This window comes from Lissotriton helveticus, chromosome 12 (assembly GCF_964261635.1).
Source record: "Lissotriton helveticus chromosome 12, aLisHel1.1, whole genome shotgun sequence".
In the NCBI taxonomy this organism is placed as follows: Eukaryota; Metazoa; Chordata; class Amphibia; order Caudata; family Salamandridae; genus Lissotriton; species Lissotriton helveticus.
Genome location: NC_136073.1, coordinates 88,657,400 through 88,673,100, shown reverse-complemented (window position 1 = coordinate 88,673,100; position 15,701 = coordinate 88,657,400). Strand labels below are relative to the sequence as shown.

General features: G+C 39.0%; 1 protein-coding gene across 1 annotated transcript in view; it reads left to right on the top strand.

The window, feature by feature from the left end:
* The window catches only part of LOC144797902 (extracellular calcium-sensing receptor-like), a 109,864-nt gene that overhangs the window by 58,926 nt on the left and 35,237 nt on the right, over window positions 1-15,701 (top strand). Inside the window, exons 5-6 of the mRNA XM_078668704.1 lie at window positions 9,509-9,632; window positions 9,903-10,802. Of these exons, the coding sequence (XP_078524830.1) occupies window positions 9,509-9,632; window positions 9,903-10,802 (1,024 nt within the window). The remainder of the gene's footprint in view (window positions 1-9,508; window positions 9,633-9,902; window positions 10,803-15,701) is intronic.

The following is a 15,701-nucleotide window of genomic DNA, read 5'->3' as shown; positions in this document are numbered from 1 at the left end:
GGTTGTGTTGTGCCACAGCCGTGCACTAACACAACACGTTTTATAATATTCCATAATATATACAATATTTTTACTTTATAAACAGTATATGGTAACTAGAATTTGAATACACATAAAGGCAACAGAAACAGGTAATCACAATGAAAATAGTGATCTCAGCATATAAAAAATGAATCTCACAGTACATAAAATGGCAGACAATACAGTAATGAGCATGTGCTGGTCAATTTATAAAATGATTGTCATCATATAATGTTTAGTAAGCTCAGATGGCAACTTGAGCATTAGAACATAGAACTGATAAGATAAAATATTGGACCTCACCTCAGGCAACAGAATGTTTGTATTCGGCTAACGTTTGTGAAGTATGAAAAATATACTAAATGGAAATAGAGGAGCATAATCTTCCCCTCAAAAATAGATTGCTTTGCATACCTCACTATTCATTCATTGTAATGGCTTTAAAGGTTTGAAAGCAACTAAAACAGAATGTAACAAAGCAAATACTATAGAAATGTATTCACAATATCAAGAGAACCAGAGTTTTTGGGATTGTGGAATTAGTTACTGAGGTGGGTAAATAAAACATCTACCATACTCTGACCTACTAAGGATTAAGAGAATTTAATCTAATGAGGAAAGCTATAAAATCAACAGCAAAAAAATAGTCCAACAGTGTCATCACAAAAGCTATTGAAAGGGTCAAAATAAAAGATAGGAACCAATTGTTGACCAAACAGAAATCCGTAAACAACACTAAGTCCAGTATTTGTCTCAAAATACTCGACCTAGAGCTATCAAATTAAGAAAATAATGTTAAAACATTGGTCTATGGTGCAAGCTGAAATCGATTTCAAGGGGATCTTTAAACATCAGCCACTCTTTGCATATCAAAGAACTAAAAATCTTAGATAAAGTCTAAACAAGTCAGCCAAATCCACCATCACTGTATATAAAGGGACTACTCTGTGCTTACATTATGGAAATAGCAATAACATAACTAAAGGACACACTATTATGCACCCCACAAAGGAACCTCTATAAAGCTCTACAACACAACCACGTGTGACTCAATAAATGTTGTGTGCGTGCTAAAATGCCCATGTGGCCTGGTAAACGTGGGAAAAACTGAGCCCAAGATGAAAATCTGACTCACTGAACAAAAAATCAAAATTGTTAACCACTACGAGAAATCACTAGTTGGTGTACACTGTAATAAGAGTTAACACAATGTTAGCCAAATACAGTTTCAAATCTTAGAAACCGTGCCAATTAAAGAAGAAAGAGACAATAAAAAATGGCTGCTACAAGAAGAACCCTTTTGGATGAACAAATTGGACTCATGTATTCCTTAAATTTTAAATGAACGGTTGGACTTGAGTTGTTTTTTGTAAAACAACATTTTGTTTATGGCTTTTTTTATTTTACTTGTCCTTTAGCTCTTTTGAATTTTCCAAAGAATTCTGCCATATGTATTTGTATGCCTAAAGTGTGTTTCAATTACCGATTCAGCTTTTTATTTTTATTTTTTGCAAAACTGTTCAGTGGTATTGGTGTTACATTTACTTGAATGTGTCCACAGATGAATGGGATTTTGCACAAGCTGAGGTAACTTATTTTTGATTTCGCATTTTACACGTTGTGTACTTTCCTTCATATTATTATTTCAAGATGGCGGAAAAGTGAATGCTATTAGCATTTCAGTTTATACACCTTGTCCTTTTTTCTTTTCTGTTTCGCCTTCTTTCTATTTCTTCACCCGTTTGCATGGATATTTGACTCGAGCTACTGTGCACAGGCACACAGACTAAAACCTTGCTTGATTTTGACGAACGGTATGTACGCTACTTTCATTTTTACACATCACGGGTTCTCTGCATTTTTTTATTAGCATTTTTGTTTGAACGGTCTTTTCACTTGTATACAATGGTGTATATACACACCAAAAAAGTCTTGGGTCCTTTAACCAAACGTAATGTATTTAACCCTTGTATGATGTTTGGTTTTCACATCAACAATTAAGCACTGGAGTTTACGTGTATAAAGTGAACTGAGTTTGTTTCTTATTTGACTCTGCTGTTTCCTGTTTTTCACTTGTGGTATCTTTCAGATGGGAGTGTGTACTCTGCACCGCAAATTCCTTTTCATTCCAATCCACGTCAGCACTTTTTCATTCAAAAGAGTGAAATCTCTTTCCCGTCACTTTAATATTTAGAGGATATTTTTCTTTTATTATTTTGTACGTTACGGTTTCTCTTGTGGTAACTTTGGGATTTCCATTACACTTATAATAGTTTTCGAGAATATGTTTCTCTGTTAATTGATTATTGGTATTCTAGTTACATTTCAAAATACCAAGCCCTGATGAAGGGCTTGTCCCGAAATGCATTGGGATTTATTTAATGGGATCTCTTCAACAAAGTGAATAGTTAATTTACGCGTGATCACGTAACACGACAAATGTGATTTAAGAACATTTGATTTTGTAAATCAATAAATTTACATTTGAAGATGATGACGATATGATGGAATATTAATCATTGGATTGAATTTATTTTGGAGTGGTAAGTGGGGACGTTCATCTTGTTTGAGACAACGCAAACTGCATTCTTTCAATTAGAACCTGGCCCACAATAGGGAGGACAAGCCCACAAGCATTTAAGACTTACAATAAACCATGAGGGTGTGTCTTTAACAAGACAGCTGTCCGACTAACTGGGTGCTAGGCCATTCCACCCATTAGGATCAGTGAAGGACAAAATAGGAAAAGTTAATGCACGGAGTAGTGTTTGAAAGAGACCACTCATCTCACTTCCACACAAAGCAAATACCATTTGACATCTTAGATACAGAAAACAAGATCCTCTGGTGAAGCGCTCAATGGGCTTCAATGCGTGTTTTGAACATTTGTGTTAATGAAGGTTATTCTTACGGCAGCCCACCTCCAGTCGGTGGCAGGGTTTAACTGTGCTTCAAGGTGCATATTCAATTTAAATTTAAATTTCAACTTTATTGATTCATTCTTAGGCACGATCATAAAATTTCAGGAACAACAATACATTTAAAAGAAGAAAGACAATTCTCATAAATAAATATGGTGACCATTTCATCTGAATTCTTATAAGTATGAGTTTAAAAATTCTTACAGAATTTCACTTTATAAGTACTAATTACTGCCATGTCAAATAAAAATTAAAATACAGAGTATATTTAGTTAAATAGATTTCCCTAAACAGTTTTATATTCAAAAGGTCTTTCACCTTTTACTACAAGCCCATAGGAATGAGGCTAGGGAGAAGCACACTAAATGACCTGGTAATGATTTTAAGAAGAATAGTGCAACCCTGCATTGGATAAAGTATTGGCTCTTTAAAATTCGTACAGTATACCTTTTCCTTTCTTTAGGATAGTGACCACAAAACAACATTATATGTAGATCTGTTTGGGCAGAGGACTTGTCACATGGGCAATTAATCAAGTTCAAATGGTTATAAGTTTTCGATGGAAACCCCAGCATTAGTGGGATCAGATTTAGGCGAAATCGGAGTAATATAATATTATGTTGCAGTATTAAAACCTCCTCTAGGTAGAGGAATCTACCGTCCCAAATAGGTAAATGTGGTTAGTAAACCAGAATAGACTGCTTCCTGGGGTTGGTCTCCCTACAAGTATACTGGCCTTTGAGCACAAAGGTGATGACCAGTCTTTGCTTGGGCATTGACCATCAAGACATTGGGTCTGTAAACAATACTTTCATCCCCAATTCCGTAAATTCTCACTGGGCATAATTAATCCATCTGATTCTCTTATAATCTTCAAGGCTCAGGCAGTCTTTTATTATACACTGAGTTAAAGAGAGTTTTTCTTCACCAAATTGAAAACCACAGGAGCAGAGGAGCCAGTCTAATTGAATCCATAATATGGGGTAGGCTCAACTCAGTATGGAGTACAAAATTAGATGTTGATTGAGGAAATAGACCAAGGATTTACAAAACGTATCTTCAACAATTTGGAGTTGTTCGTGGCGGGCCAGACCCCAGACACCTGCTCCATATGTAGCCGCAGATTTTGTTTTAGCTTGATAAATATGCTTAACAGTGGCCAGAGATTTCATGCCCATACTGAAGGTAAATGCATTTATTGCTCCCAATCTCCTTTCCATTTCCATGGCCCTGGCATCAATTAATCTAGACCACGTTTGATTCTTGTCGAAAAGTAACCCAAGATAGGGAAAATACTCCACCACCTCGATTTTCCCTGATTCTGTGTGGAGGTGTGATAATTTTCCTCGGAGACCCCCCGACGATGATAACAAAAGATTTTGACTGGTTAGCCTTCATGTCAAGAGAGTCCATTAAGGTGGCATAGATGATAAATAGGCGATGCAGCCCTATCCCTGTTCTCACTATAAGGACTGCGTCGTCTGCATACGCCAGAATTGGGAGCTGGATAGACTCAGACACGGGGAGATCAGGGGATACCCCCAAAAAGGCATTCCCCACGCCATTCGTATTATTTTGTACGTTACGGTTTCTCTTGTGGTAACTTTGGGATTTCCATTACACTTATAATAGTTTTCGAGAATATGTTTCTCTGTTAATTGATTATTGGTATTCTAGTTACATTTCAAAATACCAAGCCCTGATGAAGGGCTTGTCCCGAAATGCATTGGGATTTATTTAATGGGATCTCTTCAACAAAGTGAATAGTTAATTTACGCGTGATCACGTAACACGACAAATGTGATTTAAGAACATTTGATTTTGTAAATCAATAAATTTACATTTGAAGATGATGACGATATGATGGAATATTAATCATTGGATTGAATTTATTTTGGAGTGGTAAGTGGGGACGTTCATCTTGTTTGAGACAACGCAAACTGCATTCTTTCAATTAGAACCTGGCCCACAATAGGGAGAACAAGCCCACAAGCATTTAAGACTTACAATAAACCATGAGGGTGTGTCTTTAACAAGACAGCTGTCCGACTAACTGGGTGCTAGGCCATTCCACCCATTAGGATCAGTGAAGGACAAAATAGGAAAAGTTAATGCACGGAGTAGTGTTTGAAAGAGACCACTCATCTCACTTCCACACAAAGCAAACACCATTTGACATCTTAGATACAGAAAACAAGATCCTCTGGTGAAGCGCTCAATGGGCTTCAATGCGTGTTTTGAACATTTGTGTTAATGAAGGTTATTCTTACGGCAGCCCACCTCCAGTCGGTGGCAGGGTTTAACTGTGCTTCAAGGTGCATATTCAATTTAAATTTAAATTTCAACTTTATTGATTCATTCTTAGGCACGATCATAAAATTTCAGGAACAACAATACATTTAAAAGAAGAAAGACAATTCTCATAAATAAATATGGTGACCATTTCATCTGAATTCTTATAAGTATGAGTTTAAAAATTCTTACAGAATTTCACTTTATAAGTACTAATTACTGCCATGTCAAATAAAAATTAAAATACAGAGTATATTTAGTTAAATAGATTTCCCTAAACAGTTTTATATTCAAAAGGTCTTTCACCTTTTACTACAAGCCCATAGGAATGAGGCTAGGGAGAAGCACACTAAATGACCTGGTAATGATTTTAAGAAGAATAGTGCAACCCTGCATTGGATAAAGTATTGGCTCTTTAAAATTCGTACAGTATACCTTTTCCTTTCTTTAGGATAGTGACCACAAAAGAACATTATATGTAGATCTGTTTGGGCAGAGGACTTGTCACATGGGCAATTAATCAAGTTCAAATGGTTATAAGTTTTCGATGGAAACCCCAGCATTAGTGGGATCAGATTTAGGCGAAATCGGAGTAATATAATATAATGTTGCAGTATTAAAACCTCCTCTAGGTAGAGGAATCTACCGTCCCAAATAGGTAAATGTGGTTAGTAAACCAGAATAGACTGGCCTTTGAGCACAAAGGTGATGACCAGTCTTTGCTTGGGCATTGACCATCAAGACATTGGGTCTGTAAACAATACTTTCATCCCCAATTCCGTAAATTCTCACTGGGCATAATTAATCCATCTGATTCTCTTATAATCTTCAAGGCTCAGGCAGTCTTTTATTATACACTGAGTTAAAGAGAGTTTTTCTTCACCAAATTGAAAACCACAGGAGCAGAGGAGCCAGTCTAATTGAATCCATAATATGGGGTAGGCTCAACTCAGTATGGAGTACAAAATTAGATGTTGATTGAGGAAATAGACCAAGGATTTACAAAACGTATCTTCAACAATTTGGAGTTGTTCGTGGCGGGCCAGACCCCAGACACCTGCTCCATATGTAGCCGCAGATTTTGTTTTAGCTTGATAAATATGCTTAACAGTGGCCAGAGATTTCATGCCCATACTGAAGGTAAATGCATTTATTGCTCCCAATCTCCTTTCCATTTCCATGGCCCTGGCATCAATTAATCTAGACCACGTTTGATTCTTGTCGAAAAGTAACCCAAGATAGGGAAAATACTCCACCACCTCGATTTTCCCTGATTCTGTGTGGAGGTGTGATAATTTTCCTCGGAGACCCCCCGACGATGATAACAAAAGATTTTGACTGGTTAGCCTTCATGTCAAGAGAGTCCATTAAGGTGGCATAGATGATAAATAGGCGACGCAGCTCTATCCCTGTTCTCACTATAAGGACTGCGTCGTCTGCATACGCCAGAATTGGGAGCTGGATAGACTCAGACACGGGGAGATCAGGGGATACCCCCAAAAAGGCATTCCCCACGCCATTCGTATAGATGGAAAACAAGAATGGCGCGAGGACACAGCCCTGTCTTAGCCCACTTAGGATCTTTAAAAAGGGCAGGTACTTTCCCCGTTTTCCCCGTATCTAACCGATGCTGATGCCTCCATTGTACAGTTGCTGGATGAAGTCAATTGTTGGAGGGTCAATCCCGATCCCTTCCATGATATACCAGAGCTTTGGGTGGGAAGCGCAGTTGAATGCTGCTGAAAGGTCCATAAAGGCAAGATAGATTTTCCCACCCTTAGCCCTTGTATATTTGTCAATGATCAATGAGAGATTGAGGCACTGATCTACAGTTCCTCTGCCCTGTTGAAACCCATGCTGGGCTTGCATTAATATATTCTTATCATCTGCCCAAGTCTCTAGTCTGGCTAAAAGCAGATGGCCCATGAGTTTCGCCGTAGTGTCTAAATGGGAAATAGACCTATAGATTTTAGGGCTACTCTTGTCCCCCTTTTTATGTATAGAAACTATTATACTTGTCTTCCATGAAGGAGGGGTCTACTATTGCTATGTTATTAAAAATATTGGTCAATAGAGGAACCCAAAGATCATAGTTGTCCTGGAAGAGATCTATTGGGATCCCGTCCGGACCTGGGGCTCTTCGTGTACTGCATGAACATAGGGACCTCCTAACCACAGTGAGTGAGAATGACAAGATTACCTTCCTAATATTTAGATGGACAGATGGAGAATGGGCAGGGGGGTCAGGGGGCGAGAAGATATTAACAAAACTTTCTATCCACTCCTCCTCTCCAATGTTTGTATCCAACGAAGGGTCTCTATAGGTCTTAAAATATGGTGAGTTGATTATGCCCCAAAACTATCTGCTATCCCACTGCCATAGTAGCTTGAGCGAGACTTTCCCAAATTGCCTCCCTTAGTGTTCTCTCCCTTTTTTTTCTAGCCAATTTAAACTGGTAACGCAGTAAGGCGATCTGGGAATTGATTGTGTGGCCGGGTTTTAAGAGCAATGGTAAGGACTTTTTTGGCTTTGCTACAGGTAGAGTCGAACCATCCCTTTTGGGTAGGACTCTTTCCATTACTTTTAACATCAAGAGATCAGTAAATGAGTGAACCAATGTTGAGGGTGCTATGGATAAATCCAGACACCTTTCAATATTAGTTTGGGTGGCTTGTATTATTTCAGGGATACATTTAAATCTATCAATTTGAACCCATTTCAATTGATAACCATTTTTCCGTGCCAATATGGGGCGATCAACTAACAGCATATGTTGGCTCCTAGGTCTGACTAGAGTTTCACACTCATGTACGGTTAGGAGCGGTTCAAGCCATCAGAGCTCCAACAGGGCCGGCAGGCTTCGTTCTAGGGATGAGGACATACTCTGTATACACCTAAAGCATCAACATCTCTGTAGGTCCAAATCAAAAAGAAGGCCAGCAGGCTTCAAGGAAGCACTAGTTTATATTTCTCATGCCAGGCACCTGGGCTGCTGTCACAACCAGTGTCCAGTTTTAAATGGTCAGACAATCGGACTATGTCAGTCTTTAACTCCTCAGGCATGGAAAAACGGACGCAAAAGTAGTGGGGCAACTGGGATGAACCCCAGGGCTGGACCTGGAACCCAAAGCAACCTTGGCAAACTTGGTCAGACCGACCCCTGTATGGCGCACAGCAAGTGCAGCAAGTATGCCTTATTACTACAACATGTGCTTGATGGTGAACCCCATGAAAATGTGGGGAAAATGTCTAGAATGATGCATTCTACAATACATTTTTCATTATATATTCAATTGTGTTAGCTTTTAAAGCATTGTGAAAGACGACATTAGAGTCCACCAGCATACAACAATTTTTGTATGGGCTCTTGAATGATTCTCTCAATATCACTATCGATAGTGCCACTCATCTCTCTAGAGCTCTTCTCTCACATGTACTTCATTTGTTTTAAAGTGTCTCTCATACCATTGTAGTGTGTCAGATCACTTCACTTCACACAAACATACAGAGGCAATGAAGAGTAAATGAGCAAATAAGTGTATAGAAAATGTTATGTAACACAAAGGTGACCACAAGGTGTAGGACTCACATGTCATTCATACTAGTTGGCAGTTTTTAAGAGTGCATGGTCTGGAGAAGCACAAACTCGGGATTCAGAACAAAACCCTACCCAAATAAACTCTTTTTTAGCTTCACTTGAATAATGAAAGACTGGAAAAGAAAATAACTTTCTAAACTGTACCATGTAGATTGAGGGTCTGCCAACCAGGCAGAACCCTTCCTTGGCTGTACTAACCTCTATAATACCTGACACCATCGTCTATGGACTTATAAGGAGGCAAAGTCCCTTGCCATTTGGGTGCACAAATTCACATCACTTTTTGAGGGCAGAGAACATGGGCATTTGGGCCTGGTTAGCATGTCCCAGTACAGTATCAGAGTCAATATTCAGCATCTAGCAGTGCTAATGGGGGGTAAAAAGTGGGGCATCTGCAAAGAAGCCCAGTTTCTAACAGTCCCTGATTTCATTACTGTTTTCTGGCTTCCATCTTCAGATCTGTCCCCCCTAGTGTTACTACAGTTAAGTTAACCAAGAATCTGACACATAAATAGCTTAATCGTGGAATATTGCTTCACACCTAACATGTATTACCTCACTTCACAGACCAAATTGCATTGGGGCTGGCTTTCAAGCCATTTACTGAATGAGATAGATTCTGTTATGTGGAGCAACTTTGTAAAATGACTAACCAAAATGTAGTTTCTTTTTAAGGTCCCTGTCTCTGTGTGCAGTCTCAGTTGTAATCATGGATTTAGACAAGCTGCTAAAGAAGGGGAGCCAGTCTGCTGCTTTCTCTGTGTTCCATGTCCTCAGGGAGAAATATCGAACCAAACTGGTAAATGAATTATCTGGAGAAGTTTTGTGTCAGAATGTGATATACAGATATGTCATCTGGCATGAACATTGTACACAAAAATAAAGTACCTTTGGGTCTACGTTTTCTAATATAAACTCCAATTAGGTTATACTTCTGTACACAATATCAGATTATATCAGACAATATTTTGACAATGATTTTCTCTTATTGCATGCTGTAAAGAAGGCAGACCATCATGTCACCAATATTATGGATTACTTTACCATGTTTCCTTATTTTTTGTTTTAGATTCTGTTGAATGTTCTAAGTGTCCATGGGATCAATGGCCCAATTCAAAACAAGACCGATGCATCCTGAAGCCTATTGAGTTTCTTTCCTATGAAGATCCTTTAGGTGTCACATTAGTGATCATCAGCTTTTTTCTCTCAGCAATTTCAGCAGCCATCCTGGGACTTTTCATCCATTCAAGGGATACACCCATTGTCAAAGCCAACAATCGCTCGATCAGCTACCTTCTGCTCCTTTCTCTCACCCTCAGCTTCCTCTGCTCCTTGGCTTTCATTGGTTTTCCCATCCAAGTAAAATGCCTACTTAGGCAGACAGCCTTTGGCATTATTTTTGCTGTTTGTGTCTCTTGCATCTTGGCAAAAACCATTATGGTGGTGATTGCCTTCAATGCCACCAAACCCAATAGCGAACTAAAGAGATGGATTGGGCCAAAATTGTCCTATGTGGTTGTGAGTGCATGTACGCTTACTCAGTGTTTTCTATGTGCTTGCTGGTTGTCCCTCTCTCCTCCCTTTTCAGAACAAAATATTGACACACAACCTGGTATAATCATAGTTGAATGCAATGAGGGTTCTCCCATTGCTTTCTGGTGCATGTTGGGATATCTTGGCCTTCTGGCATCCATCAGTTTTATCATGGCATTCCTAGCCAGAAAACTGCCTGACAGTTTCAATGAGGCTAAATTCATCACTTTCAGCATGCTTGCATTCATTAGCGTTTGGGTCTCTTTTTTCCCAGCCTACCTTAGCACAAAAGGCAAGTACATGGTGGCCATGGAAGTATTCGCAATATTGTCTTCCACTTTTTCCTTGGTTTCCTGTATTTTTTTCCGAAAGTGTTATATCATTCTGCTCAGACCACAGATGAACTCAAAGGAATATCTGATGGGAAAAGAACATGGTAAGAAGTGCACAATTATAACAGCTTAAACACATAAATCACATCCTTACACCAAAATATTCTTTAGGTAAATTTAATTTATAATTATTGCGGTCATACTAGTAATACTGGCAATACTTGTTGGGAATGCTTTGCTGCAAACTGCGGGGTTATGTTCTTATGTGTTTTCAGTGTCTAAGGTAAATTGTTTAACTTTTTGTGGTTTTAATAAAAAAATACAATTAGGCTCTTTTTTGTGTTGGACAGTTGGGCAGGGTGACTTATTGATTCCTGACTCCGGCTTGTGTTAAAGTAGAGGCAACATTTTTTTAGGGTTGTACGCTAGTGCTTCTGTTGGGTCTTCAAAAGAAGAGCTCCTCCTAAAAAATGATGCCCACACCAATGGCAAGTCCGTCTGTGCCCGTCCACGTCCCGACCGCGGCCAGCGCCAGCCACTATGCCAGTTTTATTACACAGGACAGCTTGCAAGTTGTTTATACTACACCAGAGCTTCGGGAACTTAGGGATTTTATTGTGTTTGTAAGTAAGTCCTATTGAATTGTATGGGCCCAGTAACATGTGCTAGCAGCATATACTTGCTGCAATCCTGGAATGCCTGCATAAAGAGTTATAACAATACTTTAGAAGGTCATGTCACATTTACAGCAGCCTTCATAAATATTTGCTCCCTTCATGAACACGCATTGGATATTTTTAACCTTTTAGATGAGACCCAGCTTGTCAAATTCTTTTTATTACTGAAACATGGATAAGGGTGGATTCATGCCCTGACTTATAACTAGCACTTCCTGAGAAATATGTGTGCAAGTATGTGGATAGGTTCGGAAATCGAGGTAGGGGACTATGTATTGCATTCAGAAACAATCTTAAGTGTTCCAGATTTCAGTTGGAAGATTTGAAAGGTGCAGGTGCATATCCTACTCTGCATTATCTCCATTGTCTGGGGTTTTCCTTTATTGCTAACTGGCTGTGCAGAATAATTTATTAACTCCCTAGACCCGGCTCTAGTGCTTAAAATAGTACATTGTTGGAATTTTAGGGATTTAGGAGACCTTAATCTTCATGTTGATGATAAGGATACTTTTTTGGCCAAGACTTTCATGGAGGTTTTGGCTGCTATCTATCTTACACTGATACCTACTAGATCGGCCCAACGGGTGGAACACACTATTAATTTGGTTTTGTCAAACACCCCTATTCTTATGGATGCCGCTGTGAAGGTAGTCTGGTCTGACCATTGTCTAATGCTTTTCTCTTGGCCTCTTCAATGCAGAGGGCGCCAGGTACCTCCAGTATGCGCCAGAGGGCTGCGTTGCAGAGAGGTGTTCAAACGCCATGCCCCTTTTTACAACACTCTGCAACGTGGGACCCCCTGAGCAGGCCTAGGGGTTCAGGGTGATTCTACCCTGCCCCCTTTGTGCGTTCTGCACATTTTTTCTTCTGTTTTCTTGTGCATCGATTCTACCGAGGTACAAGATGGCTGCCAACTCTTCCTGGTTTGGATCCTGCGTGGCCATAGATATATATGTGATTTTAATTTTGATTTTCTCGGGAACTACTAAACGGATTTACACCATTTAACCAAAAAGCCACAACTCTGAACCAAGGGCTACCTTTTTGCCAAATTTGGTGTAATTCCGTTCAGCAGTTCGGGCTATAGCTGCGGCTAAAATTTCATATGGGAAATTGCATGGGGAAAACACATTTTGGGACCCCCCTTTTTTCTCAGCCACCGCTTGAAGAATCACCCCAAGACTTTCTGGATAGGAGCGGAACGGAGCTCCCCAACAGTTTTGAAAATTTCACGAAGATTCGTCAACCAGCGCCAAAGAATGTTGCGGATTTCCTGTGGATAATAGGTCCAAACTATAACTACCTATTAACGACCGCCAGTAGGTAATATACATATATATATATATATATATATATATATATATATATATATATATATATATATATATATATATATATATATATATATTCACTGAAAAAACCATAGGTTATAGACCATATATAGTTAGGAATTAGCATTTAAAAAACCTTATTTTACTCACACAAAACCATTGAAATTCCATATATAGTTAGTTGCACTAACTATATATCGCGCACCCGCAATCCACTGCTGATCATGTCACATATTACATCATTCATGACATGGTCAGTGACATCACTGATGACATCACTGATGACATCTCAAATGACATCACTGATGACATCACTGATGACAACATCCAGTGACTATGTTTCTGTAAAGTTAAAATATGTCTTACATATTGAAGAATGAGTGGATGTATAAGTGTCTGGATGAAGGATTTAGTAGGTGCATGCCTGACTGTATGAGTGAGTGATTAAATGTGTCTCACTGAGTGCATGGGTTAGTGACTAAACTGTCTTAATTTGTGCATCATTATGTCTGTTGTTCTGTAAACTGCTGCATGTGTTGATCAGTAGCTATATGAGTAACTATATGGGTTATTGATTGGTTGCCCAAGTATTTGTATGGGAGACTGAGTGTGTGTGTGGGTGGCTGGGAGGTGTATGACTCTGTGCATAGATGTGTGAGCAGTTGATTCACTAGATGTATGGGTTCAAAAGTGCATGTGGAAACAGCTGTATGGGCGGTTGACTGTGTGCATGAGTGTATTGGTGAGTGAATGGATATCTCAGTGCTGCACGTCAAAGTAAGTACATATGTAAAACACAGTACATGTGAGAGTTGACATATATAAATAACTGTGCATAAGAGCCAGTGAATGTGTGAGTGGCTGTATGGATCACTGTGAACTTGTATCAGGGATTGTATAATAGAGTAAATATGTGTTAGTATATGTTTGAATAAGTAAGGTGTGTATAACTGTATAGTTGAGGAAATGGAGGTGTGATTGATTCTTTGCATGACTGACTAGGTGTGTGAGTAACTCCATGGATGAGTGACAGTCTGTGAGTGTCTGTTTACACTGAGTGTATCTAAGGTTATATTAGAGTCTGAAGAGGTTCATCGTATTATCACATGAATGATGTCATCAGTGATGTGATCAGTAATGTCAAATGAGATGTCATCAGTGATGTCATCAGTGATGTCATTTGAGATGTCATCAGTGATGTCATCAGTGATGTCATTTGAGATGTCATCAGTGATTTCATCAGTGATGTCATTTGAGATGTCATCAGTGATGTCATCAGTGATGTCACTGACCATGTCATGAATGATGTAATATGTGACATGATCAGCAGTGGATTGCGGGTGCGCGATATATAGTTAGTGCAACTAACTATATATGGAATTTCAATGGTTTTGTGTGAGTAAAATAAGGTTTTTTAAATGCTAATTCCTAACTATATATGGTCTATAACCTATGGTTTTTTCAGTGAATTTTCAAGGTTTTGTAAATGCTAATTCCTAACTATATATGGTCTATAACCTATGGTTTTTCAGTGAATTTCAATGGTTTTTTAATAGCAAATATCATAAGCTGTCGAATGTCAACTATGTGGTAAGTGAAAACATTTTCGTGTTTATGCACACTGATCTGCTTTGAATGGTGCCCCCCCCCTCATTTCTATTAGGAGTACTCTCTCTTTGCAGATAGTGAAAGGTAGTTAACGCAGGCCTTTGCCCCCGTTGTAATCCGTCGTGCCTGCTTCTCTCTCCATTTGATTGATTGTTATCCAAGTATTTACTGTTTTAGAATTAGTTCTCTTTGGTTCATTCTCTATTTACAAACAAACACAGAGTCGCAATACTCTGTTTAGTCTTTGCAGATAACGAAAAATCGTGTAAAAAAAAAGAAAAGGAATCGAGTAAAATCAGTAGGCCACTAATGGGATCTCTTTTTGACCTCGCTAAAATAGAAACATTAGGAACAACCCCTCATGACAAATACAAAACTAGTGAGATGAACTGAACTCCACACAATGATGGCTGCAAAACAGCTCGGCTCCGCCACCCACCCCGCCCAAAATAACGATAAAGAGCGGCTGCCATGATTGGTTGCGGAATGGCCACAACGGAGCTACGAAATGGTGCTGCTCTCATGCTAACCCCAGCTTCAGTCTGAAACATCCAGAAACACTGTAGACTACCAATTCGATCAGTTCCGGTAGCGCCCCAATGTAACCCGGTAGAGAAGAACTAGCCCTCCCCTCTTTGACTGATGGTTCTTGTTGCCTGTCCCTTCTGTTGTCATTTAACAGAACTATTTAGCCTGCTGAAAGGGGTTGTGTTCCGACCGCTGGTTGGTGGAGACATTTTGACTATATTCTGGACCTGCGTTGTCGCGTAATGCGTCATATGACGCGCCGCGTTAGCGCATCCGGAAGTCATCCGGGGCGCGCAGCGCGTAACGTAAGCATAACAAGTCATGTGACTTGTTAATAAAACTTTTCATTGGTTCATTTTACTTTTCTTATTGTAATGATGAAAGGCTTGGTCATATCACCTAAAAATTACGCTTTTCATTACTTCCGAACATTATTTTTTCTTAAATATATGTTATAATGTTCCAGGCTAATGTACTTTCCCGGAAATTTTACAACTGTCCTGCAAGTAAAATATATTCTTTTTTCGAGAAAAAGAGCGTTTCTTCGTCCCATGACGGAGCCGTTGAGCAAAAGAGGGTCGACCTGCTGTCTTAGTCGCCGATACGCCTGAATATGAGATTCTTATCGATCACTTTATGTTGCAGGAATAGAAAACACAACAGCCCTTGACCATTTATCTTTACTGCGTTCCTTCGTATTATACCTTTTACCCTTCATGTAATTGGTCTGCTTTATTTCACTTGCCTTTTAATGATTCTAAAACAGTGACTATTATTAAAAACTTTACCAATGTATATACTACTACCATGTTTTCTTTTAAAAACCTTTATTGTGAAAATTTCATTATACAAATACGAG